At 41.6% G+C, this 27,679-nt stretch overlaps 3 protein-coding genes across 3 annotated transcripts; 2 read left to right on the plus strand and 1 right to left on the minus strand.

The window, feature by feature from the left end:
• Positions 1-1,680: 1,680 nt before the first annotated feature.
• Positions 1,681-7,732, minus strand: LOC144712290 (Adenine nucleotide alpha hydrolases-like superfamily protein). Its single transcript, XM_078586524.1, has 8 exons — positions 7,413-7,732; positions 5,780-6,122; positions 5,615-5,701; positions 4,348-4,469; positions 4,178-4,256; positions 2,113-2,483; positions 1,910-1,971; positions 1,681-1,842 (listed from the first exon to the last, which is right to left on the minus strand). Exons 1-7 carry the CDS (start codon positions 7,703-7,705, stop codon positions 1,914-1,916), a joined length of 1,353 nt encoding a protein of 450 aa, XP_078442650.1. The 5' UTR covers positions 7,706-7,732; the 3' UTR covers positions 1,681-1,842; positions 1,910-1,913.
• A 1,353-nt stretch (positions 7,733-9,085) lies between these two features.
• Positions 9,086-14,081, plus strand: LOC144711944 (protein FAR1-RELATED SEQUENCE 11-like). The gene is made up of 4 exons (XM_078586106.1): positions 9,086-9,222; positions 9,981-10,122; positions 11,486-13,850; positions 13,937-14,081. Exon 3 carries the CDS (start codon positions 11,487-11,489, stop codon positions 13,689-13,691), a length of 2,205 nt encoding a protein of 734 aa, XP_078442232.1. The 5' UTR covers positions 9,086-9,222; positions 9,981-10,122; position 11,486; the 3' UTR covers positions 13,692-13,850; positions 13,937-14,081.
• A 2,207-nt stretch (positions 14,082-16,288) lies between these two features.
• LOC144712297 (zinc finger protein 1-like) lies at positions 16,289-17,034 on the plus strand. The gene has a single exon (XM_078586532.1). It carries the CDS (start codon positions 16,334-16,336, stop codon positions 16,895-16,897), a length of 564 nt encoding a protein of 187 aa, XP_078442658.1. The 5' UTR covers positions 16,289-16,333; the 3' UTR covers positions 16,898-17,034.
• The last annotated feature ends 10,645 nt before the right edge of the window (positions 17,035-27,679 follow it).

The raw sequence follows: 27,679 nt of genomic DNA on the forward strand, positions 1-27,679 counted from the left end.
CTAGACGAAGGGGTGAAAGAAATCAAAACATGATAATTGAGCATAATTCACCCGGGCTGTCGGCGTCGGGTGTCTTTGTTGGCGCCTTGGCGTGCCGGTTGGCTGGGCGCGACGGCGGGCAGTCGACGACGGTGACAGCGGTTTGGATGACGGCTTTGACGGGTCCAGATGGCGTGCGCCATCACGATACAGACCGGGCAGGAGATAAACATGGTAGGCACTCGACTTTAGCTTTTGTAATAGATATCATTCAAAATTTGATCTTTTGGAGGGCTAAAAGGCAACAAATGGTTGCCAGATCCGGAAACAAAGCTGAATACAAGGCCTTGGTGAATGTGCAATCTGAAGTATTGTGGGTCCAATCTCTCCTCAAAGATTGTCAAATCCACACTTGACATGTCGATTCTATGGTGTGACAACAAAGAAGTCACATCTCTCCTAGCCACTACAGTCTTTCATGCCAAGACAAATCACGTAAAGATTTATTGTCACTTCGTCCCTGAACAGGTAAAATAAATATCCCTACAGATTTGGTTTTTCTCCTACAAAGGTCAACTAGCAGACGTACTAAAATAGCCGCTTTCTCAAAACCCATTTAGGTTCCTACGAAGCATGCTCAACATTTTTTTTCTGACGTTGTGCTTGAGGGGGAGGTATCCAAGAAGAAGAATCAAGAAAGAAGAGTCATCAACTCGCCAATGTGATCAGCAGCAGCGTCAACCTGTAGGGTTATAAATATTGACTGCCTAGTAAGAACTTCAGATGTATCATATACTCAATAAGAGTAGTTACAACAATGATTAAATTGAAGTCAATAAGAATAGTCCAATTACAGACGCGATCAAAGATGGAGAGTCAGGTTTAAACCATTGATATGAAATAAATCAAGGGCCAAAACTAGATTGAATCTTGCTGTTATAATCTGTTATAATAGCTAATATTCAAATAGCCATTTTTCTATTATTACACACAGATATGCAAAATTAGAAATTTGAACCAATGTACAAGGATTAATTTTCCAGAAGCAAAGATTTTAGCCATTCATCCAGGTGTATCTTTTCCTTTCTTTGTCTCCTCCTCTGTCACACTTTTTTGTATTGTTCAAGATCAGTGCATGCAGAAGATTTGAAATCCCTATCCCTCTACTCTCTCCTCTGACGCTCCATCTCTCTCTCTCTCTCTCTCTCTCTCTCTCTCTCTCTCTCTCTCTCTCTCTCTCTCTCTCTCTCTCTCTCTCTCTCTCTCTCTCTCTCTCTCTCTCTCTCTCTCTCTCTCTCTCTCTCTCTCTCTCTCTCTCTCTCTCTCTCTCTCTCTCTCTCTCTCTCTCTCTCTCTCTCTCTCTCTCTCTCTCTCTCTCTCTCTCTCTCTCTCTCTCTCTCTCTCTCTCTCTCTCTCTCTCTCTCTCTCTCTCTCTCTCTCTCTCTCTCTCTCTCTCTCTCTCTCTCTCTCTCTCTCTCTCTCTCTCTCTCTCTCTCTCTCTCTCTCTCTCTCTCTCTCTGTCTCCCTCTCTCTCTCTGTCTCCCTCTCTCTCTGTCTCCCTCTCTCTCTCTGTCTCCCTCTCTCTCTCTCTCCCTCTCCCTCTCTCTCTCTCTCGCTCTCCCTCTCTCTCTCTCTCCCCCTCTCCCTCCCTCCCGATCTCTCCCATAATTACATGATTTTAATGAATTTTAATAATTCATATTTATAATACCCAAATAATCATTGTTGTTTTCAATACTCTATATTTTTAGTCATTTGGCTGATAAGGTTAATGAAAAAATACAAAGAAGGCCACTAATATCTTTCAAAGTTACCTCCAGATTTGACGCGTGACACAGATTTTGAAGAAAACCAAAGGAAAAACTGCAAAATAGGAGGAAAAATCAAGCTGATGGTTTTGCCAATATAAAATGACAGCAAATCAACTCACAATATCACATGCCATCACACACTTCATCGTCAGACGACAGCAAAAGGTCTTCAATTTGTTTCCTGAATATAAAAAGCAGGTACCATATTGGAGGAATATCAAAAGGCAATTTTTATTACAGGTTATGATATAGTTTAATCAACAATGGAGGACTATAAAATGACCCTAAGTTGATGAAAAAAATTAAGGATGAGGGAGCTGACCTCAGACTCACTCTCTCTGTCATCGTTCTGGGCAAGAGAGAATGAAATTTCTCGAGAGAGGGCGGGTCCTTTGGGAGGATTTGGAAGCGGCAGCTCTGGCAGCAGTGTCCAGAAAATGCCACGTGGCCTGCTGACAACAGATAATCAGTGGATTTAACATTGATGACGTCAGATTCTGCCAGAGGGCCGCCGCAGATTGGGCATAGGACTTCTGATGGGGTTGATTCTGCCTCGGCTGCGGCCCGAAGTTTGCGCCGCACACGTGAGGGAATCATCTTGTGGGGAAGATTCTCGAAGAGTCTATTGAAATTGAAGGGCCGGAGCTTCTCTCCTGTTCTCAGGATTGTTCGGGGCCGAGACGGGTTCTCTTCCTGGATATGTTTCAGAAGAAGGCAATTGAATGTTCTAGACTGAATAATGAGTTTAAACTTGACAAAATTGAATTAAATAAATGCTAGAACTAGTTCGATTTTTTTATGTTCAACGGAGGAGGTTATCTGGATATCATGCCACGTGCTGTAAAAATTTAAGATCGAATCATTCTACCTAGATGGATATTTTTGACTTAATGGAATTAGTGGAATGCTATCACTACAACGAAATTTTTACCTTCAAACAGGGAGCTAATTGATTTAATGTCGCTATCAGCAGAAAATTTAGATTGAGACGTTTGATTTGGATGGGTGAAATTTGACTTTCTAGAATCAATGGAATGCTAGAACTGACTAGAAGTTTTTTACCACGAAAGTGGAGTTTATAGATCCGACGTTCGCATTCTGTAGATACATCACTTTGAATCACTCTATTTGGATGGGGATTTTTGACTTAATGGAGTAAAACAATTATTCAATAGAATTAATGGAATGCCGAAAGCTTTCTTCAAAAAAAAAATGGAATCCCAGACGCAGATCGAAAATTTTTAAGTTGAAAACTGGGGTTGATCCCATGTCACAGTCAGTAGAAAATTATGATTGACTCATGCTACTAGGGTGCTGATATGATCCTTGATCTAGGCTTGTTTTAGAGGGGAGTAGAGGGTGAGGCAAGGTAGAAGTACCCCGGGTAGAGAGGAGAAACGGGAATAATCCAAGGGAAGATCGAACTGATGAGGCAGGGATCGACCGGGGACGAGCCGCCTGAAGATGCGGTGAGGTAGAGACGACCACGAGGGACGCCGATCGTAGAGTGATAAGGAATTTACGAAAAAAAGCGCGCTCACATCACTCATGCAACAACCGCTTCGGGTCAGACGCTGCAAGGGACGAGGGTGACGAACAACATATAAGGCACCAAGGCGCCTGAAGAAAGAGGAGGATAACAAGTTGTGAGCTGTGTTCCTGGGAGCCAGCGGAAGAGGGTGGGAGATCCTCTCGCCATCTGCTGGAGACGTTGCTGATCCGGCCATTTATCTTTTCTTCGTTGCTACAATTACCTCTTGGGAACTTCGTATCCCTTTCATCGATTGTCCCTCGGAACAGTTTATCTTCTAGGGAACGGATTTCTTTTGAATCGAGTTATCTATTTTTCTATTGAACGCTCAGTGCGGAAGCCACTTCTATAATTGTTGTTACATTTCTGAAGATGCGGTGAGGTAGAGACGATCACGAGGGACAGGGATCGTAGAGGGAGAGACAGGTCCTAGACAAGGAGAGGGGAGACAAGAGACCTTACTTCATTCTTCTTGGTGGTCCTCCTAAAGGGAGGGCATCCTTATTTAAAGGAAATACATAATGACCAAATGATTCAAATGTCCTTGTGGGCTATCATAATGAGACTACCCCTAGAAAGGTTGAGGATCCTATCCAGGATCCTATCAGGTGCCTAGTTTTTTCTACAATGGTATTTATAAATATATTGAAATTTCTCAGCAGGATGCTGCCACCACCTTGTTGGGGAAATTACTTGGGAAAATATCTCTTCAAATCATTATTAAAAGGTTAAAATTGGCGTAAAATATGTGGCGGATCTTAACGAAGAAGAATAAGCCTTCATGGATGATCATGTATTGAATGAATACGTTTCAAAGCGAAAAATGACAAATAAATGTAAAAAGTAGTTATCGCACCTGCACACGTGCAATAAATGATGAAACTAGAGAGTTGATATTCGGAGATGCTTGAGCATAATCTTGATGAATCTGATGGCTACGGATGAAACGAGAATTTCAATGAATAACTGCCAATACAGTTCACGAGAGACACAAAAAATAATATATTTCATGATTTTATAGCTAACCCATCAAGGTGGCAGAGCATTGTGAGCTCCCCTGCAAGGCAATCACGAAGAGGCAAAACAATAGGAATCTCCCATCTTGAATCTACGTACTGTATGTCTGCAGGTAAAGAATATCCTTGACCCTGGAATAAACAATAACTAATAAAGAATAAATATAATAAATTATTCGTCTCCGTGAAAATGTTTCATGAAGAAATAAAAATAAATAATGCAGATGATCTGCCAGCCCCCATACTGGAAGAACATGATTTCCTTTTACTAACATAGAAATGAGAGAAAAGGGTTAAATAATTGAGTGGGTAACTTATCCCTATACATGTGTCGTGAATGGACTTTCTTTGAACAAAAGATCTTGTACATGGATCCCCAGTCTGGAAGGGGTTTAACCTTGGGCAGTATTTGCATACACTATGACCAAGTAAACAAAAAAAAGAGCTTCTTAGCAGAAGTCCATAACTTGAACCATGTCGCATTAAGGCTCGGATATATGGTCAGATTAGATCAAATCTGATGAAATCTCTTCTGATTAAAACTCTGCTAATCGAAAGATTTGATCGAAATCACAATCAAAAGATTCCCTTTATTGCACGGACAGGCACCAAATCAGGCCGAACTGGCTGATCAGATCAATTGGCCTGTCTGCCAATATATCACCAATCAAATCGAACTGCTCTGTCAATTCAGTTCAACCGCACATTTCACAGAATGGGTATGTCCCTCCAATCTAAGGCTGCCAAGCGCCACTCCTGGGAAGTAGGATCCAGAGATTTGATCATATCAGATTGAATAGGATCAAGTAGGATCTGATTAATAGACTGGATCAATCTGATGACCTTGGCCGAAATCGATCTAATTATTTGATTGATCACATAGACTAGAACTTGCTTGAGCCCAATGCGCTGCTTCAATCAATAAACTTTCCAACGATCTATCTGGTCAATCATTCAACCAATCTGATCAAATCTCTAAGCCCAAGTCTCATTCCATACGAGAGGTGGGACAAATGGTGCAATTCTGTCCCGGTTTCTCTCAGAAAAATAAAGACAAATCAAGGGTTTGGGATTCAAATTTTCTCATGAAGACTTTAAATAATTAAGATGTGCATCTAATGCTTCGGATATCATGAAAAATCACTGTTACAATATCTTCTAAAAGAATCCACTGTTCTGGCCCCACCCCTCGTTAATAACCATTTGACAGGGAATCCTTCATTGTTACAAATAATCCTTTCCACATAATCAAAGAAAGCTTATAGTTGATTCCACACCTTCACAGCCGCAGATAACACGTGGCATGCCAAGGTTGTCGTGCAAGAACCAAGTACTAGTTTAGAATATCCGTTTTCCAAAGCAACCTGGAGGCAACAAAAAAACACGGTTAAATAATCACTTTCATAAAGCGCCGACAACAGCAGCATAAGCAAGATATTTACCTTTTGCAAGGATTTCATTCTCAAATACCTCAAAAGATCTTCTTTACCAGTAGCATCAGTTACAGTCTCCAGCAATGAACTAAGATCACTCTCGTTCTTTGGATTCCCAAACAAGATGTTTTCAATGGATGTAACGTGAAACAGTTTTTCAGGCGGCGATAACCCTGAAACATGGCATCTCATCTCCTCAATGGCTTTCTGAGCAGCTTCAGATTGCCCATGGGATGCGCTTTCAATAATAAAGACAGCGCCTACACTGAACACTGGCAAAGACTGGTCTTTACTTGCATCCCAACTCTTTTTTGCTTTCAATTGCATCTCGTGGACAAATTCCAGGGCTACTCTGTCACAAAAATTAGAAATATGAAACCATGTGAGAGAGAATAGGGCTGGATAATTTCAGAAAGAAGGGCAAAAAGTTTGAAACAATAAAATTATTGTAGAACCTCTCGGGGAAATGATTTTTGAAATCGATCAAGGACAGGAAAATAACAAAAATTGCGACTGTCGCAGAAAAACAGAGGGGTTAGTAGGGATAAGAAAGCAAATAGTAAGCAAGAGAAATAGTGTCCTCGAGAATAAATTGCAGTGAAAACATCCCGCGACTTGGAATCGTGTAAGATTCTTCAAAAAGAGCTTTATCCAAAGTGTGGAGCAGCTGACGTCTTTTTTCAGTGATTTCCATCACAAAAAATTGCACTATGCGAAAAGGCTTTAAATGGCAACGAAATGTTGGGAGAGTCCAGATTTCAATGAAGAGCATAAGCTTTATACAATTGAAGATATATGGAGAGAAGAGGAAACGAATCGAGCTTTATGCATGAAATAAGCTGACTCTTTCCTAGGCAAACAAAAGCCAAAAAATCCATTCTTTCCTATGCAATTATAAAATAATCGAGCTCCTTACGTCCATTCACCGCATTTCAAGGAATCCAATGATGGAATGAGACATAAAGGCAGAAGAAATTTTATTAAACCTGGAACTCCCCAATATGCATGAAATAAGCTGACTCTTCCCCGCGCGAACTAAAGCCAAAAAAATCATTCTTTCATATGCAATTAAAAAAAATTTGAACTCCTTTCATCCATTCACGAGATGTCAAGGAAGCCAACGATGGAATGCGACATATACACACAAGAAAAATAATTAAACCCGGAGCCTCCGAACAAGAATGAAACAAGAGCCAAACAATTTATTCTTTTTAGAAAATCGAATCAAATTGAGCCCCATCCAGCCATTCACCGCATGTCGAGGAATAAAAATATGCAATGCGACATAAATACCGAAGAAAAAATCTTAAACCTGGAGTCCCCGAATACGCATGAAATAAGCAAACTGTATCCTGCGAAACCTAAAGACAAAAAAACCATTCTTTCCAATGCAATTAAAAAAAATGAGCTCCTTCCATTCATTAAACTCATGTCAAGGAAGCCAACGATGGAATTCGACATATAAAAAAAGAAAATTAATTAAGCAAGAAATAAGCTAACTCTTTTCCCGAGCAAATTAAAGCCCAAAAATCCATTCTTTTCTATAAATTCGAATCAAATAGAGCTCCATCCAGCCATTCACGGCACGTCCAGGAATTCAAATATGCAATGCGACACAGATACAAAAGAAAATTTCTTAAACCTGGATCCGGGGCCGCCGGAGAGCGCAACGAGGACCTTGTCCGTCGGCGAAATCATGCCATTCGACGTGACAGTGGCTTTAAATTTCCCGTACAATGAGAAACGGAAGCATCCAGGGCAAAGTTTGTTGTACACTGCGGCGATCTCGCGGCACTTGAAACAGCGATCATCATGATCATCATCCTGCTTACAGCTTCCATTAACAGCGGAGATCTTGACATTGCACGCCCGATCGGCTCCATCTTCTTCCTCTTCTCGTTGGCAGCCGCTTTGCCCCCCTCCGCAAGAACTCATCCTGTTCTTCGCGCGCTCAGGCAGAAAGAAAAAATAGAATATATATGGGGGAAGATCTGATATAATCCTATACGTTCAGTTTCAATCCGACGGTTAGGATTATCCTCAGCTCAACGGTGAGAAATATCCACTTGGCACGCCAATGACGTGGATGCCATGTCGGAGTGTAACGCTGACGTGGCGGCCTATATAAAAAATATGAGGCTCTTATTCTGACATTCTCCTATCAATATGCACTTAAACCATACCTTAACATTTAAAATTGATACAAATGAATCCAGTTAAAAAGAAACCTTAATGAAGGTAATTGTGAAAGAGATCAACGGATGTAATGGGACGGATGATGAGTGGTGACGGGACGGAGTGTGGTTGGTAGTTCATTAAGTCTCCAATCACGACATGCATCCCTGAAATTTAGAAAAATGAGTCAAAGTTCAAAAGACATTGTGTGATGTCATATCATGTCATCCTTACATCATTTGGCCTTTTTGTTGCTAATAAAAAACTTGTATACTATCAATTAAGGGTATATTTAGGTCTTTTGAGAACCAAGTTTGTGCCATTTGTCCTCTCTCTCTATCTATTTATCAGACTGTTTGTCATTTTGTCAGTCTATATATCTGTGTGTGTGTGTTTCTCTCTATCCATCTCTCTCTGTCAATATATATCTCTATCCATATGTCTCTATCTATCAATCTCCCTATCCATCTCTCTATCTCTCTATCCATCTCTCTATCTATATATTTATCCATCTCTGTCTATCCATCTCTCTATCTATATATTTATCCATCTCTGTCTATCCATCTCTCTCTATCTATATATCTATCCATACCTCTCTATCTATCCTTCTATCTCTCTATCCATCTCTCTATCTATCCATCTCTATGTATCTCTCTATATCTCTGTCCATCTCTATCCATCTCTCTGTCTCTATCTCTCTCTCTATCCATCTCTCTGTACCTATCCATCTCTCTGTATCTATCTCTCTATCCATCTCTCTGTATCTATCTCTCTATCCATCTCTCTGTATCTATCTATCTATCTATCTATCTATCTATCTATCCATCTCTCTGTATCTATCTATCTCTCTATCCATCTCTATCTCTCTATCTATCTCTCTATCCATCTCTCTATCCATCTCTCTATCTCTCTATCTCTCTATCCATCTCTCTGTATCTATCTATCTCTCTAGGCCATGAAAAAATCTCCATTCTTTCTGGGTAAATATATATCTCTCCTCCCTGCTAATTAATGGAATTAAAAAAAAAAGGACACCGCTACGTGGGCAACCGGTTGCCCCTGTGGAATCTCGGGCAACCAGTACACGTCGGAAAAAAACAAAACAAATGCCCTCATTTCTCATTTTTGAAAAAAAATTTGGCGCTCCTTCGAGCTCTCTCTCGCCCTTTGGGGCAAGCTCTCTCCCCGGCAACCTCCGGCGATCCCCTGCAGGAACGGAGGGAGCATTTTCAAAAACGGCGGTGGCTACCTTGGAGAGGAACGCCGAACTCTTGCAGGTCTGTGTGGGGATTTTTTTTTGCTTGTACAATAATCACATCCTCCTTTCCTACTACAATGTGTTTTCTAGCGAAAATTAATCATGATTTGATCAGGCCATGTCATGTACAATAATTCTTCCTTTCTGATTCCACTTGCCATGTCTAACAAAATCCATTGCATATGTCCCTTGAAAAGTAGTCTGCGCACTATCGAAGTAGGTTCAGTAAAAAAATCAAGGCCATGAACATTATTATTCTTTTTCATCCTCATTTTTCCCCCTTGTAAAAATCAAATTTGTGTAGATTGGTACGGCTATCTCTGGATCTTTTTTTATTTGATGCGCTTGTGTTCTCTTTCTTTTTGGCACCTTCAATCATATCCAGAGTTCTTAATGTAGAAAACAGGGTTATGATTACCACTCTTCTGTTTGATCCTCGTTCTTTCCTGCTTTATAATATGAAATTACGGCAGCTAACATGGAAATCCCAGTGTTTGCTGTTATGTGCCAGTTGACTTCTTCTGTTTATTTCATCTTCTTATTTCATTTCTCTGTTTCTTGATTATGAAATTAGGCTCCACCAATCATCCTTCGCTTTCATCTTCATTCTTCTCTTTCCTTTTAATGTGCAGCTGGTTGCCTTTTTATCTTATTTCACTTGTTTCTTTCTTGAGGCAGAAATCTAGGCTATGATAATTATTATTCCTTTTTCCTGACGTACAAAAATAAGTTGCATCAGTTAACATGAAAATCTCCAATTCACTGATTTGATTACAGATCTCTGGGCTATGGTGGTCATTCCGAGAAGAAACCGTCTCATCTAGAGCTGGTGTCAGTTCAGGCCACAGCAAGGACAGTGGCTGGTGCATGCTCCTCTATGATAACTACTCCAATTGACACCATAAAGACAAGGCTTCAGGTCTCCAATTTCTTCACTCACTTTTGGATTTCCAGCAATTTCTTAGGTTATGACAAGTTGGGTATCTGAAAGGATCCCAAACCCCCTTGTAAGTGGTATTTCTGATATTTTCCCTTTGAGTATGTCGGATATAAGATGTACATTGCTATGTCTAAAGGGTTAATTACTGTGGGGCCCACTACCTGATTTAAATTGGGTTTATAACGGCTAGTAAAACTAGCCGTTATAGACGGTCAAATTAGCTGTTAATCGGCATGTATAAAATACCCACTATGTGTAAATGAGACAGAACCTTTTCTTCTTTCAATTCTGCTACTTCTACCTTGTACTTATTCATCTCTCTCGTTCACCCCGGCCTCAAGGTAGTTAGGCCAAATCGACAGAGTAGTTCCCATTTAAATTCCTTTTTTCGTTCCCTAAGGAGGGCAGTCAAGAAGTTGAATTTGGACTTGTGAGATCCTTAAGTAGACATTGTTTTCTTAAAGGTATCTGTCATTCCCCATAGGGAAGCCCTCCCCCAAGTAGGTCAGTTAAAGTTTTTGGATTGGGTGCCAAAAAAATGTTTCTGAAGGGACACAGGTGTTGATCCTTGCCATCGTTATCGTTGGGCCATTTCCATTTTGGGCCTTTACTGTGGTTTCCCTTTAAATGCTTGTAGCCCTCCTCCAAGGAGGGCAACGGAGACATTAGAAACTCAACTGGTAAGGGGGGCATGGGTACCGATCATTACTTGTAGCCATTTCTATTCCTAGGGTATTTGCGTCATTTGATATGCTGAAATGGTATCAAGGACTTTGGAATGATCTTTCTCGAAAAAGGATAAGTGATTAGGTAGAACTACAATTCGACAGGTATTCTCTAATGTATTTCATACAGAACGCTAGGATAGAAAAGAATCAAAAGACGAACTGAGGACCTCCACTCTACTCCAGCCTCTTTGTCACTCCTTAAAAAAATATGTTGCTAACTTCTTGAATGATTTTATAATCATTTAAATGAATGATTTTATACTCTGATGATTAAGTTATCGCCTGAGTCCCATGATCCTGGATAAGTATCTGGCCATCAATGCAATTTAATGAATGGTTTTATACTTTGATGATTGGGTAATCGCCTGAATCCCATGCTCCTGGATAAGTATCCGGCGATCAAGGCAATTTCCTGAAAATGATGAGAAATTTTCATTAAATATTGTGCTGCATTTTATTCTTTATCTGAAAATTTGCTTTTCCTGCCTTTGTATCTTTACCATGCTCGCCTTTTTCTTCAAGTAGAAGAATGTATATGTGGAAAGAGATAATTTGGTGAAATGGGGCTACAATCTTAGGCAAACATGATTAAAAATCAGTACATAAACTTGCAGCATGAAGGGTGCTGAAGTTGGGGTTGCTACGATATCAGAAGATACAAGTGCTGGCACGAGAGTATTAGATATTGCTCCCGTCGACGAATCATCAATTGCTCGTGCGTGGCCTGCATCGTCTAGTGGTGTTCCAAGTACTCATAAAGTATCCATTGGAGATGTATTTGAAACACTCGATCAGGCACGTGAGAAGTGTACCGAGTACGCCAACTGCCCCCTTGGGCAGAAGAGTTCCAAGCACTTGAAATTCATTAGGTTTCTTTGTTTTCACGGTGGTCAGGCATCGACGAAGCAGTTCTCAGTTTCTACAGAGATCCAAAGGGAGAAGAGGACATTGAAATGTCAATGTCCATTTGTAATTAAGCTGTGGTTAAATCAAGCCTCGGGCGTCTATGAAGTGTATCACATGAATAATCAGCACAATCACGATCTGTTTACTGAAGCCGAATTGGCTCAAATGCCGCAAAATCGCTTCATTCCGGACAAAGTGAAAACAAAAATGCTGGAGTTAAATGAACTTGGCATGCTCAGTTGCTCTCAAATCAAGACATTGATAGAGCAGGAGCATTTCCCAGATGTTCCAGTAACGTGGACAATAAGAGACATTCAGAATTTATTACAAAAATCTTATAGCAGAGCTTGCGAGACTAACGACTTTGTCAAATTATTGAAAGAGAAGTCCAATCATGGTTGGTCCTTCAATTTCCAATTGAACGATGACACGCTTCGCCTGGAGAGAGTTTTCTGGATTTCACCTAATGGCAAAGAGAAGTATGTGCAGTTCAACGATGTTTTAGAAATCGATACTACAAACAAGACGAATCGCTTTGGCATGCCTCTGGTGTTGTTCACAGTGATCGATAACCACGGTTTAACAGTATTGACTGCTGGTTGTCTTTTGTCCAATGAGCAATTTGAGTCCTACACGTGGGCTCTTCAACAATTTCGATCCTATACGAATCTCGATCCCATCGTCTTGTTTACAGATGGCGATATGGAATTGGCCCGAGCTATTAAGGACATTTGGCCCAATGCAATCCATCTACTGTGCAGATTCCACATTTCCCAGAATATCACTCGTGCTCTAGCTAGCTCTTTGAGGGCCAATCTCAGCGAATTCATGACTGAATTCTGGAGGGTCGGCTCCATTGAAGATGTTGATGAATTCGAGATGGAATTTTCGACATTGAAGTCAAAATGGCAAGCGGTAGAATCTTATCTTCGAGTTCTCGAGGGAAAAAAGAAGCAGTGGGCATTCGCCTACACCCATAACAACTTCGTTGCAGGTGTGTCTTCTACGCAACGCCAAGAGATGGTCAACTGTCAGATCAAATCCACGTTATTGTCGAATTTGTCTCTATTGCGCATTATTGATGGTTTTGATGCAGTCGAAACACGATCGCGAGAGAAATTGTCCCAAGCTAGGCTTTCCACCAATTTCGCCGCAGCATCAATGGATCCTCTAATTAATGACGCTCTTCATATACTGACAAATTATGCCCAGGTTCTTCTCAAAGCTAAATCAGGAATGTCGCTTTCATATACCTGTGTTGCAGATGATTCCAAAGATGAGGGATATTTCCTGATCAGTCACAAAGATTTTCCAAACAAATTTCGTGTTGTGAGGATATCCATTGGCTTCGTTGAGCAAAGTACATGCTCTTGTAGGAAGGCGATTTGGCTCGGTATTGTATGCAGACACATGTTGTGTTGTTTTTGCCACAATAACATATTATCATGCCCTGTCTCAATGTTTAATCGTCGCTGGAAAAAGGTATGTGAAACTGTGGATATTCAGTCTATCTTCATCGATACTGCACTGGCTACGCGACCCAACTCTGAATTCAGGGCTACACAAGGTATGACCGAAGATCAACGTCTGTCTGAACTAACGGCTCTAACGAAGCCTATTTTACACCGTTCAATTGGAAGCGAGAGCACATTTCAGTTTTACAAGGCATCACTGATTGTTTTAGGTGAAACTATTGAAATAAACCTACAGACATTGCACCGTGCGTTATCTGATTTAGAGGAAGAGATTGTTAGAAATCCGTTGACAGCTCGCTGCAAAGGACGACCCAAAATAGGGAACAAGCGCTACATAAGCATGGCCGAGCAGCTGCAAAGTAAAAAGAAGCAAAGGGGTGTCACTTGCTCTAGCTGCAGGCAGCATGGGCACAACGCCAGAACGTGTAAAACAGTTTGATCGTCTCCTGGTCAACTCTGTCGACACCTATCATGTAGGTAGTTCAAGAGCAGTCTCGCCTTTCTCAGGATAGCCACGAAGTCTTGAAGTTGCGGGCCCATGATAGTGATTACTGGAAAGATGAAATCGAAAAGCTATTTTAAAGCCAAATAGAGCGAGGTAATGTTTGTTATTTTTCTATTTCTTCATCCATCTTATTGCATCCATGCATCTTTGAAACTATCCATCCATGTTGGGTTACGCAGATTCTGGTGTTGGGCATCTGCACAGACATTTGCGTGCTGGATTTCGTCGCGACGACGCTGGCAGCGCGCAACGTCGGCCTGGCGGCGCCGCTCGAGGACATCGTCGTCTACTCCAGAGGCTGCGCCACCTTCGGCCTCCCCGGCCATCCCCAGGTCTATTCTAATGATCTCTCTCTATCCTAATCGTGTTTATTAACCCCAAGTTTAGATAAATAAACACGCAACAGCATGGTTAACGGGTAGTAGTTTTTGGAATGTTCAGGATCTAATGCACCATGTGGGTCTCTACATCGCCGAAGGAAGAGGAGCCAAGATAGCACACCGAGTCTCCTTCTCCCACTAGCTCTACCACCATCGTCGTAATAATTGTATGTTCTGTATGTTTGCCTGTTGATAAGCTCAAATATTGCTTTATCGTTCTCTTTTTGAGTGGGACTAGTTGAGGGGAGAACGGAGACTTGTATAAAGAACAAATATTTACAGAGATAACAAGATTAGCCCCACAGGCCGGCATCGATTTACAAAAATAATTTGAGCCTTCAACAGCGTAAGGGACAATGATCGGAGAGGAGATGCTCAACATAGAGGTTAGTGATCTCAAAATTCCAATCCCTTCAACAGCGTAAGAGACAATGCTGGAGGCGACAACGAAGAAGATGACTCTTCCCACTGAGCGAGCCCAAAATCCGCCAGCTGAACAATAATAATACTCATCTTTATCTTCAATTATCATGACCAGCATCATCATCAGATGAAATTGATACCCGAGGTTCATAGTCGTCGGCTTGCATGATCATTGTCTTGAAAGGAACTTTATTCCTAAATTACGTAGTCAACTTTTTTCGTCGGAATCATTCTTATTTCTTACTTGTAATCATTATTTATAATTTTGAATCTCAATCAACATCTACGAGGCAGCTGGCCAGATTTATGAATCCGCCAAATAGATTTATCTTTTTGGAGCCGCAATAATTTTTTAATATTACAGAATTGCAGAATAAATTGGACAACTCCAGGAATTGTAGTTTCCATACTTTTCTCAGTTCCCACGCCACCTGAGTCGCGTTGTTTCTGTCTTTTTGACCCAGGCTACTAACTCTTTCAGTCGATGCAGGACAATGGAATCAGAGAGAGACATACGCTCGGAAGGTGCAATTAGAGACTAAACAGCATCACAAGATGGTGATGATGAATTATGAAGATAAGGGGAAAAATCGGGTAAGTAAATATATACAACGATAAATGAGGAAAGCAATGGCTCTTCAAAAGAGAAAAACAGAATACATATTTCAATCTGGTGAATGTTTAACTGATTCCTAGAAAAAGGCTGTCTGCCGTGCGCCATCCCAGCTTCAGCTCCAGCTCTATTTCTCTCTGCCCTTCCGTCGCCGAATATCTCATGGAATCAGATGCGATCTCGCTATTCCCCGGATTCTCTTTGCCGCGGACGGGCTCTCTACTCGGCCTTCTCCAATGCTCATCCCCATCCTCGTCGACAGAAGACTGTAACGCGGATAGCTCTGTGTTAACATGTTTCCCTGACCTGTGAAAACGACCTCTTCTCGAACTCTTGCGCCTGTCGGAGACGTGCCGGATGTCGTAGCACAGTGCTTTGTGGGCCGAACCAGGCCTCGGGTTTTTGCTATCGTCTGAGAGAGAGAGCGCAACCCGCCAACCCGCCGCCGCCACCACCGAGTACAGAGAGAGAGAGAGAGCGCAACCAGGCCCCCCCCCAACCCGCCGCCGCCACCACCGAGTACAGAGAGAGAGAGAGCGTCCAATGAGGGCAAGCCATGTGTTTTTTTCCGACGTGTACCGCTTGTCCAAGATTCCTTTGGGGCAACCGGTTGCCCGCGTAGCAGGGTCCAAAAAGGTTGACGTTTTTATTTTTATTTTTACTTTTATTTTTCCTCGGCCAATTATTCCAACAATTTCCGCGCGTTTTAAACGTTTGACGCGCTCACGTTGACCGAAAACGAGTGAACACGTTCGGAACAACCGACCAGCCCACCCCGGTGCGCTCCACTCCAGAGCACGCTAACCGGGACCCGCGAACTCACTCTCAACGAATCAACAAACGACACGTGTCAAGCCTCCTCACAACTTAACCTACTCCAAAGGCCCAGCAGAAGCAACCCGGCCTCCAGACTGAGCTGGGCAGGCCGTCTGCGACGTGTTCGACTCTTTGACTGCCCTCACCAAACTCCTCTCTTTCTCTCTCTAACCCGGGTCAGTCTCTCTCTAGAGAAGAACCCGTGGCGGGCTCTCCAGCCTTAAACCGGCAGCCGAACGTTGACCCGCTTCCTCTTTCCTCCGTTGATAAATACCGACGCGGGCTGCTCGATTTCCTTCATCTTCTTCTGAATTCTAAGTCCGACCGAGCTTGGAGAGGCGATAATGGCGAGGGGGGACGTGGAGGCGTGGTGGAGGGACACGTGGGCGAAGGGGAAGAGGACGAGGCGAGGAGGGGGGGAGACGGAGGAGGAGTACCTGGCGGGGTGCCTGGTGATGCTGGCGAGAGGAGGGGAGAGGAGGGAGCAGGATAAGGTGGGGGAGGGCCGCGAGTGCAACGTATGCGGGAAGAGGTTCGGGACGTACCAGGCGCTGGGGGGGCACAAGGCGAGCCACCGGCGGCCGGTGGAGGCGGCGGGGGAGAGGGTGGCGGCGGCGGTGGTGGCGGCGCCGCCGGGGGGGGGGAGGGTGCACCAGTGCGCGATTTGTGGGCGGTGTTTTCCGTCGGGGCAGGCGCTGGGCGGGCACAAGAGGCTGCACTACGACGGAGGGGCGTCGTCGTCAACGTCGTCCGTTCAGAGGGGGTTCGATTTGAACTTGCCGGCGCTGCCGGAGATGGGCGGCGGCGGCGGCGACGGCGGCGCGTTCCGGCGGTGCGTGGCGGCGGAGGAGGAGGAAGTGCAGAGCCCGCTCGCCTTCAAGAAGCCCCGCCTCTTGATCCCTGCTTAATTATTCTTTCTCGAGATGGAGAAAGGGTGGGTTTGGTGTTGTGGGGTTTATTCTTTTTAGTTGATGGGGGTGGTGATTCTTTGGGAAATTGTAAGATGGAATTCTTTCAATAAAGGAAACTCGTTGTTGCGATCTCAGAGTTGCTCTCTCGATCGTTCTTGCTTTTTTTTTTGTTTGGGTTTTTTGCCATTATTCGAGAAGAGGATAATTATTCTTTCTCGAGATGGAGAAATGGTGGGTTTGGTGTTCTGAGGTTTATTCGTTTTAGTTTAGGGGGGTGGTGATTCTTTGGGAAATTGTAAGATGGAATTCTTTCAATAAAGGAAAGTCGTCGTTTCGATCCTTGCTTAATGTTCTGGACTTTATTCTTTTTAGTTTATGGGATGGTGATTATTTGGGACGCTGTAAAATGGAATTCTTTCAATTAAGGAAACTTGTTGTTGCGACCTCAAAGTTGCTCTCTCGATCTTTCTTGCTCTTTTTTTGTTTGGGCTTTTTGCTATTATTCGAGTAGAGGCTGATTATTCTTTCTCGCAATGGAGAAATGGTGGGCTTGGGTATGGTGTTCAGGGTTTTATTCTTTTTAGCTCCCCGGAGTAATATGTCTACCTCCTCCCCGAGGAGGTAGAGATATTTCCTGCGTGTATGTGTAGATATCAACTACCTCCCCGAGCTTATGAGCTTATGGACTTTATTCTTTTTAGTTTATGGGCTGGTGATTCTTTGGGAAATTGTATGATGGAATTCTTTCAATAAAGGAAACTCGTTGTTGCGATCTCAGGCTTGCTCTCTCGCTCGCTCTTGCTTTTTTTGTTTGGGTTTTTTTGCTATTATTCGAGTATATGGCGGTGATTCTTTGGGAAGTTGTAAGATGGAATTCTTTCAATAAATGAAACTCCTTGTTTCGATCTCAGAGTTGCTCTTCTCTCGCTTGTTCTTGCTTTTTTCTTGTTTGGGTTTTGGCTGTTATTCGAGTTCGGGGTGGTGATTCTTTGGGAAATTGTAAGATGGAGTTCTTTCAATAAAGGAAACTCGTTGTTTCGATCTCAGAGTTGTTCTTCTCTCTCTTGTTCTTGCTTTTTTTGTGTTTGAGTTTTGGCTGTTATTCGAAGATAGGGTGGTGATTCTTTGGGAAATTGTAAGATGGAATTCTTTCAATAAATGAAACTTGTTGCTTAAGAGTTTATCGTCGCTTCACTCTAATCGTCTAAGAGTTGCTCTCTCGCTCGGTCTTGCCTTTTTTGTTTGGTTTTTGGCTACTATTCAAGGATGGGGAGGTGATTCTTTGAGAAGTTGTAAGGAATTCTTTTAATTAGTTAAACTCGGAAATTCTCGCTCTTTGCCAAAGAATTGCTCTCTCCCACGTTCCTCACTCTTCTTCTGTTCGGTTTTTGTCCATTATTCGAGGATAGGGTGGTGATTTTTGGGGAAATTGTAAGCTGAAATTCTTTCGATACATGAAACTCGTTAATTCCCTCTATTTTTCTGAGACTTGCTCTCTCCCTCGTTCTTTATTTTTTTTGTTCGGGTTTTGGCTACTATCCAAGTATAGGGTGGTGATTCTTTGGGAAACTGTGAGATGAAATTCTTTCAATAAATTAAGCTCGTTAATTCTCTCTCTTTGCCTAAGAGTCGATCTCTCCCTCGTTCGTTCCTTAGTCATTTTCCGTTCGGTTTTTGTCTATTCAAGAAACTGGGTTACTATTCGAGTCTAAAATGGTGATTCTCTGAGAAATTTTAAGACGAAACTCTACTAATAAATCAACCTCGTTGTTTCCCTATCTTTGGCAGATAGAGAGAAGAAAGATAGTTTCGATATTTGCCCAAGTGTTTTCCACTCCCTCATCCGTGCTTCACTCTTTTTCTGTTCAGTTCTAGTTCATTCAAGAAAGTGGGTTATTCTTCTCCCAAAATAAACTGAAATTGGGGTAAGAGTTTTTATTATTTGTCGGGTGTTTTTCTCACAGAGAGAGAGAGAGAGAGAGAGAGAGTGGGAGAGAGAGAAGAGAGTCATAGACACGCCGTAGACTTGTTCTCCCCTCATTGCTTATCCACTCTTTCCCTCTCAGAAAATGTTCCGAATTCATTCTAAATAGGTATCTTGCTCGTAAAGAAAGAATCCCCAAATAACTGTTTCCACTATCGTTTACCATTTCTTCTCTCTCAAGATAAACGATAGCCCCACGTTCAAATACTTGTCTTTATCCAAGAACATGGAATTTCTTTATTGACGAGCTAAAATCATGAATCTGAACGCTTTTCAAAAACTGGGTGTCCACGACTCCTCCCAATGAATAGAATGCTTCACTTATTTATCTTTATCTTCTCCTAATCGTTATCTTCGCACGCAGAGAGAGAAAGAGAGAAGAAAGTTGGTGATACGTTGAGTGAGAAACGAGGATAGACTGAGCTACACGGCAAGCGAGAGAGAGAGAGAGAAAGAGAGAGATGGAGTTCGAGACAGGGGGTTATCTAATGTGGCTGAAGAACGATTATTAGTTGACTAGCTTTGTTTTCTCCTGCTTTCTACATTTCTTTTGATCAGATGAAGTGCGTAGAGAGCGAGAGAGAGAGAAAGAGAGAGAGAGAGAGAGTGAAAAGAAAAGTTAAAAGGAAGCTTCTTAGTGGCTGCAGGAACTGGCCAAAAGGAGTCTGATCTTATCCCTCTCTCAACGGGTGAGAGGTCAGAATCAGCTAGCGAAGAGAACGAGCAAACCGCGTTGACCTTTTTACTGCTCACAAGAAGGTGCCCTCTAGAAGACAAAAATGTTGACCTTCTCCTTATTATCTCGCTTTGTGAGTCCCCATCAAACATCTCACCCCATGTTGACTATGAAACCTAGTCCTAATTCAACAAGCTTGGTCTTTTTTGCCAACTCATGGGAGGTGGGCCTCTGGATACCAGCTTGCCATCAGTATGCTTTACTTGTGGCATGCTGACCTAGTTAGGTCAATGATGGCTACTCAAATCCACCAAGGGTCAGTGAGAATAAGCGATAGAAATAGGAGGAAGTCCTTTCACCCCATTATAGGTTTCATTCCACTGTTTTAATCCTTCTTAAGACGGCACCAACAAGTTTCTGTGTATTGCTTAAATCCATATTATAATCATTATAGGTTTCAGTCCCAGCTCGGAGAAATGCATATTCACAATGGCACTGATTGTATTCCAAATTGAGCCTCCCCTAACTCAACTGCGTACAGCTGTTTGCCAATCTGGATGTCAACAATGGATTCTCTTATGGGGATAAATGCTGAACCAGTTGTCTAGAGGGCCAAAACAGATACTCCCCTTGGCCAATATCCTGATATCGGATGATACTATAGGATATTTTATAGTACCGATATCCAATTTTGGCATCTGTCCCAGTATTGGCATCCACCTTCATATCAAGGGTTGAATGATGATATCTTATGTTGGTTGTATATATTGGTGTTTTCTGATATCTGACTTCAAATTCTGAATAAAATTTAAATAATCGTTGTATTGGTAAGAAATTAGTTAATTAATATGTTAATTACCATTATACCTAATTTTATGTATGAATAAAGTTAATTGTCTTTGTCTCTGGGCTAGTTATAAATTAATATTAGTTAGTAAAAGAATATCATATATTAAACAATATAAGTTAGAGTACTAATACTTTTGGAAAACATATTACTCACTGTAATCATTATCAATCAAATATCATCATCTGAAATATTTAACATGTGACTGACCCCTCCCTTGTGTTTCAAATATTTAATATTAATCTGATATTTGACATCATCATCTGACATCCTCTTCATTTTCTTTTTGTGCTTTGACCTTGTTGATTAGCTCCTTGTTAGGGTATTTTCATATTTTCCATCATCGAGAATTTCTCATTAGGGCTCTAACTTTATAAAAGAAGAACATATTAGGGCTCACAACATCTTGTTTTGAGCTACTTACATAGTCTTCAAAGTACTTGAGTCATAGAGGGAGACACATGCTTGCTGCAGCCATTCTATTGCCAGCACGCCATATCCTAGTAGTGAGTTGACCTTATTATGTTGTCATAGTACCTACAAGTATGCTCCTATATCCATCAAGTGATATCAAAGCAATTGTTACTTCTAGATGGGATCTTGATTGTGAAAATGAAAGGAAGTGTAATTTCACATATAATTGATAAGATACAATATTAGTAGGTTAACATGATGATATTTACATCTTTATTCACATTAAATTGTTTATATATGCATTATCAAACTTAAAATGATTAAATACATTTTTAAATTGATGTTTTTAATTTTGTGCATTTTACATATTTTTGGATTTTTTTAACAACATATTCTGAATTAAAATATTTTTTTGAGCAACAATATGATTTTCTTGAATTTTTCTAAGTTGAGATATACATTTATTTATATTTTCTGGATTTATATTTAATTTTATATGATTTTTAATACATTTTTTGGGTTTTATTCCTGCCATGCCACGTGCCATTGTTCCATTTGTCTAATGACAACAAACCAGTGGTAACGAGTAGTGATTGGCAACAACCAATCATTAAACCTCATTAATCATTAGTGTCAGTCAATCATTAAAATCAAACTGTTATAGCAGTCAATAACTAACAATTTATCTCTCTTCTTTTTCTTTTCTCAAGATGATGTAGCCCAACGAAAAAAAGATGTGTTTTTTGCAATGATTGCAACGCGGAAGCCGAGGCTCAAAACTTTTAAATATTGATTTTAAAATAGTTTGACTCTTAAAAAATAACGATGTCTCCAACGTCTCACGAGGCACCAGATGCTTTGTTAATCCAATTGGTTTGTTAATCCATCTTTACACACTTTCTCAATTTAATCCAACGCACATGATCACATGGCACACGTGTGTCTCTCTTTTACTGGATTTAAATGAAATGAGCTGATGTGGCATGTGCTGACGTGCTGCCACATCAGATGCGTAAGATCTAACCAATATATTATAACATTGAAGAGGCAATCCTTTCTTTTTGTCTTTTTTCCAGAATGTGACATGTGGCACAACAGGATTCGTTAATAGTGAATGATGAGGACTTATCTGGGACAATGATCGCATTAAATTCTAGGATGAGATAAAAACCTGACAAAATAACATAATGGTAGGGAGGGGGATGAAGAGAGAAATATTCATATTTAATCAATAGCTAAGAAGAAACCAATTCCAGGATTGATATCTAACGATCTAGAACTCCGATTGAGATGAAAATTTAAGGGTAATTTTGTCTTTATCTCTTCTATCCATCCATATACTTGGATATATAAATTGACTCCCAATCATTGTAAAAAATATCTTTAATATCACTTATTCATAGAGAGATAGATTAAAAGAAAGTGAAGTTTTGAAGGTCCATCAAGAGTCTTCTTGGTATCTTGTGTATTTGAAGAGGATCAACTGAGAAGTGGGGATGATGATCTTCATCAGGGAGATTCCTTAATCCTAGACAATGTACGGAACTAATGTTATTATCTTGCCTTACATTTATTATTCTTCAACATGCTCATTTAGGTAGATCATCCATCATCCATATTGGGAAGGACACAGTTTGACCAAACTTTGGTCAGACCGGACCGAACCGGATCGTCGGTCAGCCATTTTGGGGCTGATCGAACCATTTTGACCGGGTCCGGTTCGCAAGTCAAACCAGACCGAGGACCATTCCTAAATAAATTTTAATAGTATTACTTTCAAAATAAGAAAAATGGAGGAAGAGGAGCTGGTCAATCCCCCGTTCCTCTCTCCTCCATCAATCCAGTCCCTCCCCCCTTGATGGTTCCTCTTATCCTCTCCCAGACTCGAAGCCACCCCTGATCATCGTCGCCACCGCCACCATGTTCTACCAACTCTCATTACCACCTTAAACCCTTTTGCTCTCTCCACCTCTCACGGTCTTCCTCTCCCTCTCTCCCTCTCTCACCCTCTGATTCCCTCCCTCTCACGCTCATGATAACATGCATTTCTAGTGCCTTATATTATCATATTTACGTGCTTTTATGCATTAAATTACTCATATTTGCATGTTATCAAGCTTAAAAATATTAAATCTATTTTTATAATAAATTTCTGAATTTTATGTATTTTTAGGATTCTTCTAGCAATATATTCTAAAAGAATATAACTTTTGAGGCAGAATATGATTTTTCTGGAATCGTTTGATGTTAAATTTGGAAAGATATGATTTTTCTGAGTCAAAATATACATTTATAAGTATTTTTGGGCTTTTATTTTATTTAATATGAAATTTTAAGTATTTTGGTTTTTTTATGGCATAGGGTGACGTGGCGCACTGATGCGCCGCCACGTCAGCGTCGAGAAAGAGATTTTTTCCTTTGTTTTTTTTCCTTTTGTCATGTACATGTGGCACGTAATGTGAAAAGCCATGGAATACGAAAAGACACGGAATACGAAAAGCCACAGAATATGAAAAGCCATGGAATACAAAAAGCCACAGAATATGAAAAGCCACGGAATACAAAAAGCCACAAAATACAAAAAGCCATAGAATACCAAGTGCTTTGACTTCTTAATAGGCACAAATCGATGACATTGATGAGGAGAGAGAAGAAATTAAAGGCTAGGATTGCTTCAACTTCCAACGGCCATAACTTTTGATCTTCCCCTCCTCTTTCTATCCATACCCTCAGATCTATAAATAAAGGCCTGGATCATTGTAAAAATCATCTTGAACTTTCTTCCTACTTTTGTGGGCTGATTGAAAGAGAGTGAGTTTTGAGATCCTTCAAGAGTGTTCTTGGTGTCTTGGGTGTGTGGGAAGAGACAAAACAGAAGAGGGGGAGCTTACCGGCACTCGCAAATCGCCGTGATCCTGGAGGAACGTAAGGATCTAAGGTAAGTGTCTTCGCCTTACGTTGTTTCTCTCCCAACATCATCGTTATCATAATTATAGTATTTTTGTCAACATTTCATTTATCACTTCACTTACTTACGTCCCCATTCTCTCATCTCTCCATCCTTGCCATCATATCACTCCACATCCAACCATTATCCTCGTTCATACCATCGTTCATCGTCATATCCATCACAATCACTTACTCTTTTATTTAAGTTAAATTAGCTTATAATTACGTATCTTTTATCGATATCACTAGCTCACGTCCTCAAATATTGCTTTTGTTGATCCTCTTGCACATCATCACTAGTATAAGAAAGTAATTCCTTAATCATCGTTCCTCGTGGAGACGATCCGTACTCATCACTAACTAAGTATTTTCAAGTACGGTTAAACATATTTTTATTGAATAATCTCAATCACCAACAACAAATTTTAACCCTAAAATTGAGATTATCAGCTCTCCCACTCTTGCTCTCCCTTCCACTTTCATTCCGTCCCTCTCGAACTCTCCCACTCACCCTTTCACTCTCTCGTCCTCTTGCCCTCTCCCCTTCTCACACTCTCCCTCTCTTCCTCTCTCCCCCTATATTGCTCTCATTGCCTCCTCACACTCTCCCTCTCTCCCCCTGCCTCACTCTTCTTCTCCCCCACTCCCTCTTGTTAAAGGAAGAGTTTTACTCACAGTGTAAGCTTGCGGAGAAGGCTGGTAAGTAGCTTTGCTCCCACTCTGCAGCCGTGTAAATTCTTGGCATTCTAGGGCTCTATGCCCAAATTGAGAGCAAATCTGACACCTGAGTTGAATTTTGTTGTTCATGCCTCTTCCTCTTCCTCGATTGTAGTTTGTTCCCTTTAAGTGATAGTTGTCTCTCTATTGATTTTGAGCGGAATTCTTCTGGAATTGGGTATTGTTAGCTATTGTGGGATACCACTTGAGCTTGTCTTATCTTGATATTCAAGATATACCTCATGTGACTTGAGGTTAGTCACGATTTCTTCAAACTTCATATGATCAAGGTTAGCGTTAACACAAAGAACATATTGACTGTATTCAATTCCTAGTTCTCTAAGGAACAACTAATTCTTTGTGTCATCATCAATTTTGGCCCCAGCTGACTCTAGTGATTCCACGACAAATATAAAATGCTTCAAATATTCATCTATAGTTTTGTACCTTTCATCATATTGTGAAATTGCCGATGAAGATCCATGACTCTAGCTTTGATCCTGCTAGAGAATGTGCTTTTAAGTAAATTTCAGGCTTCCTTTGTTGTTCTGGCTCTACAGATATAGGGAACCACTGATTCGGACAGAGTGAAGAGAAGGAATCCAAGCACCTTTTGATCATTCCTCCTCCAAGGTTTGTAATCTGGATTCTCCACTGAATTACCATGTGAATCTATTATAGAAGAGAGAAGTGGATCATCTTGAACAAACGAAATTATTTCATATCCATTTAATATTAGGACGACGAAGCTCTTCCGGACTTGGTAATTTTCATCCTTGAGCCTCACTAGTACCCAGGCTCCCGGTGGAATATTCACCGGGACTTGTCCAACGGTGACAGCGGATCTTGGAATAGCGGGCGAACCCGAGGTTGACCCTCCAACGGAAGCATCTTCAGCCCTGATGACCGAAAGCTCTAATACCATGTTGAGATTGCTCGTGCCTCGTGTGCGGAGAATAAAGAGGATAAATAATGGAGGAAGAAGAAATGGAGAAGAAGACGCAAGAGGAGGCCGTTGAGATTGTTGTATTTCACAAATAATTCGATACATGTTGGTTATTATTTATATGATAGAAATGATACTAAAAATAGGTAGTTATGTTTCATATTTAATCCTGACCATTATAACAAAATATAAAGGATACATGAGATTGCATCTCCACCGTCTAATTTAAACATGTCTAGATTTTATCCTAAAGTCTATCTTTCTCCTATCTAGATATAATCATATCCGTCTATTCTCCTATATTGAATCCTAGCCGCTAATTCCTCTAACGAGTATAAGGGTACGTGTTCATTTATAATTAGTATAATGTTATTAAAAACCCTATTGGCCGGCTCCCAATGATGTGGCTTGTCCAAGTAAAACTCTTCCTTTAACGCCTCTCACCCCTCCAACGCTCCTCCTCTCCCCCACTTTCTCTCTCCCTCTCTCATTCTCTTCCTCTCATCGTCTTCCTCTTCCTCTCGTGCACTTCCTATCCCCCTCACCCTCTCGCCCCCTCCATGAACTTCCTCTCCCCCGCACCTCTCTCCTTCTCCATTCTCATCCTCTCCCCGCCACCCTTACTCCCCCTCCATCCTCTTACTCTCCCCCGCACCCTCTCTCCCCCTCCATGACCTTCCTCTCCCTCTCTCTATATCTCCCTCACCCCCTCCTCCTCTCCCACTATCTCCCTCTCTCTCTCTATCTCCTTCTTCCTCTCTCCTTATCTCCCTTTCTCCCTCTCTGCTCTCTCCTTCAACCCCTATTTAACTCTCCCCTCCATGCTTCTCATTAGCTCCCTCACTCCTCTCACTCTCTCCCTTTTCACCTATTTCACTCTCTCCCTCTCTCAATATCTCACGCTCCCATTATTTCACTCTATCCTTCTCTCCCTCTCTCTTCTCTGGCTCTCTCCCTTTTCCCCCATTTCACTCTCTCTCCCTCTCTCACTATCTCACGCTCCCATTATTTCACTCTCTCCTTCTCCCCCTATTTCACTCTTACTCTCCCTTTCTCCTTCTCTCCTTATCTGCCTCTTACTTTCTCATTAGCTCCCTTTCACCCTCTCTCCCTCTCTCCATCTCCTACTATCTCCCTCTTACTTTCTCATTAGCTCCCTTTCTCCCTCTCTCCCTCTCCCCCTATTTCACTCTTTTCCTCTCTCCTCTCACTATCTCCTCTTCCTTTCTCATTAGCTCCCTCTCTCCCTCTCTCCGTCTCTCACTATCTCCCTCTTACTTTCTCATTAGCTCCCTTTCTCCCTCTCTCCCTTTCTCCCTCTCCCCCTATTTCACTCTCTCAATCTCTCCTTCTCTCACTATCTCCCTATTGCTCTCTCATTCTCTCTCTCTCTCTCTCTCTCTCTCTCTCTCTCTCTCTCTCTCTCTCTCTCTCTCTCTCTCTCTCTCTCTCTCTCTCTCTCTCTCTCTCTCTCTCCCTCTCCCCTTATTTGACTATATTCCTCTCTCTCTCTCTCTCCCCCTCTCCCCTTATTTGACTATATTCCTCTCTCTCTCTCTTTCTCGCTCTCTTCCTCTCCCCTTATTTCACTATATTCCTCTCTCCCTCTCTCCCTCCCTCACTATATTCCTCTCTCCCTCTCTCCCTCCCTCACTGTATTCCTCTCTCCCTCTCTCCCTCTCTCCCTCCCGCACTCTCTCCCTCTTCCTTTCTCATTAGCTCCATTTATTACTCTCTCACTCTCTCCCTCTCCTCATATTTCATTATCTCCTCTCTCCTTTTGTCTCTATCTCCCTCTTCCTCTCTCACTTTCTCTCTTCCTCCCTCTCTCTCTATCTCCCTCTTCATCTCTCATTTTCTCCCTTTCTCTCCCTCTCCTTCTCTCACTATCTGTCTCTTCCTTTCTCATTAGCTCCCTCTCTCCCTCTCTCACTATTCGCCTCTCCCTCTCATATTCTCCCCCTTACTTTCTTTTACTCTCTTCCTCAAAGTCAAAGTGATGCTATTACTCTCTTCTTTTCCCCCTATATCTTCTCACTCTTTCCCTTTCTTACCATCTCTCTCCCCCTTTCTCACTATATTTCTCTCTCTCTCTCTCTCCCTCTCTCTCACACACACACTTTCCCATTACCTTTCTTCTGTTCCTTCTTACAGTCAATTTTCCTCTGTGACCCCCCATTCTTTCACGCTCTCCGTCCTTCCTCTCACTCTTCAATTCTATCCTTATTTCATCTCACTCTCTCACT

Source organism: Wolffia australiana, chromosome 14 (genome assembly GCF_029677425.1).
Source record: "Wolffia australiana isolate 7733 chromosome 14, ASM2967742v1".
In the NCBI taxonomy this organism is placed as follows: Eukaryota; Viridiplantae; Streptophyta; class Magnoliopsida; order Alismatales; family Araceae; genus Wolffia; species Wolffia australiana.

Coding starts and splice junctions, on each gene's coding strand:
- LOC144712290 (XM_078586524.1), bottom strand. CDS start 7,705: ATGAGTTCTTGCGGAGGGGGGCAAAGCGGCTGCCAACGAGAAGAGGAA. Junction 4,257..4,347: donor ATGCTCTGCCACCTTGATGG/GTTAGCTATAAA, acceptor TTTCATCCGTAG/CCATCAGATTCATCAAGATT. Junction 1,972..2,112: donor ACAGAGAGAGTGAGTCTGAG/GTCAGCTCCCTC, acceptor TTTTATATTCAG/GAAACAAATTGAAGACCTTT.
- LOC144711944 (XM_078586106.1), top strand. CDS start 11,487: ATGAAGGGTGCTGAAGTTGGGGTTGCTACGATATCAGAAGATACAAGT.
- LOC144712297 (XM_078586532.1), top strand. CDS start 16,334: ATGGCGAGGGGGGACGTGGAGGCGTGGTGGAGGGACACGTGGGCGAAG.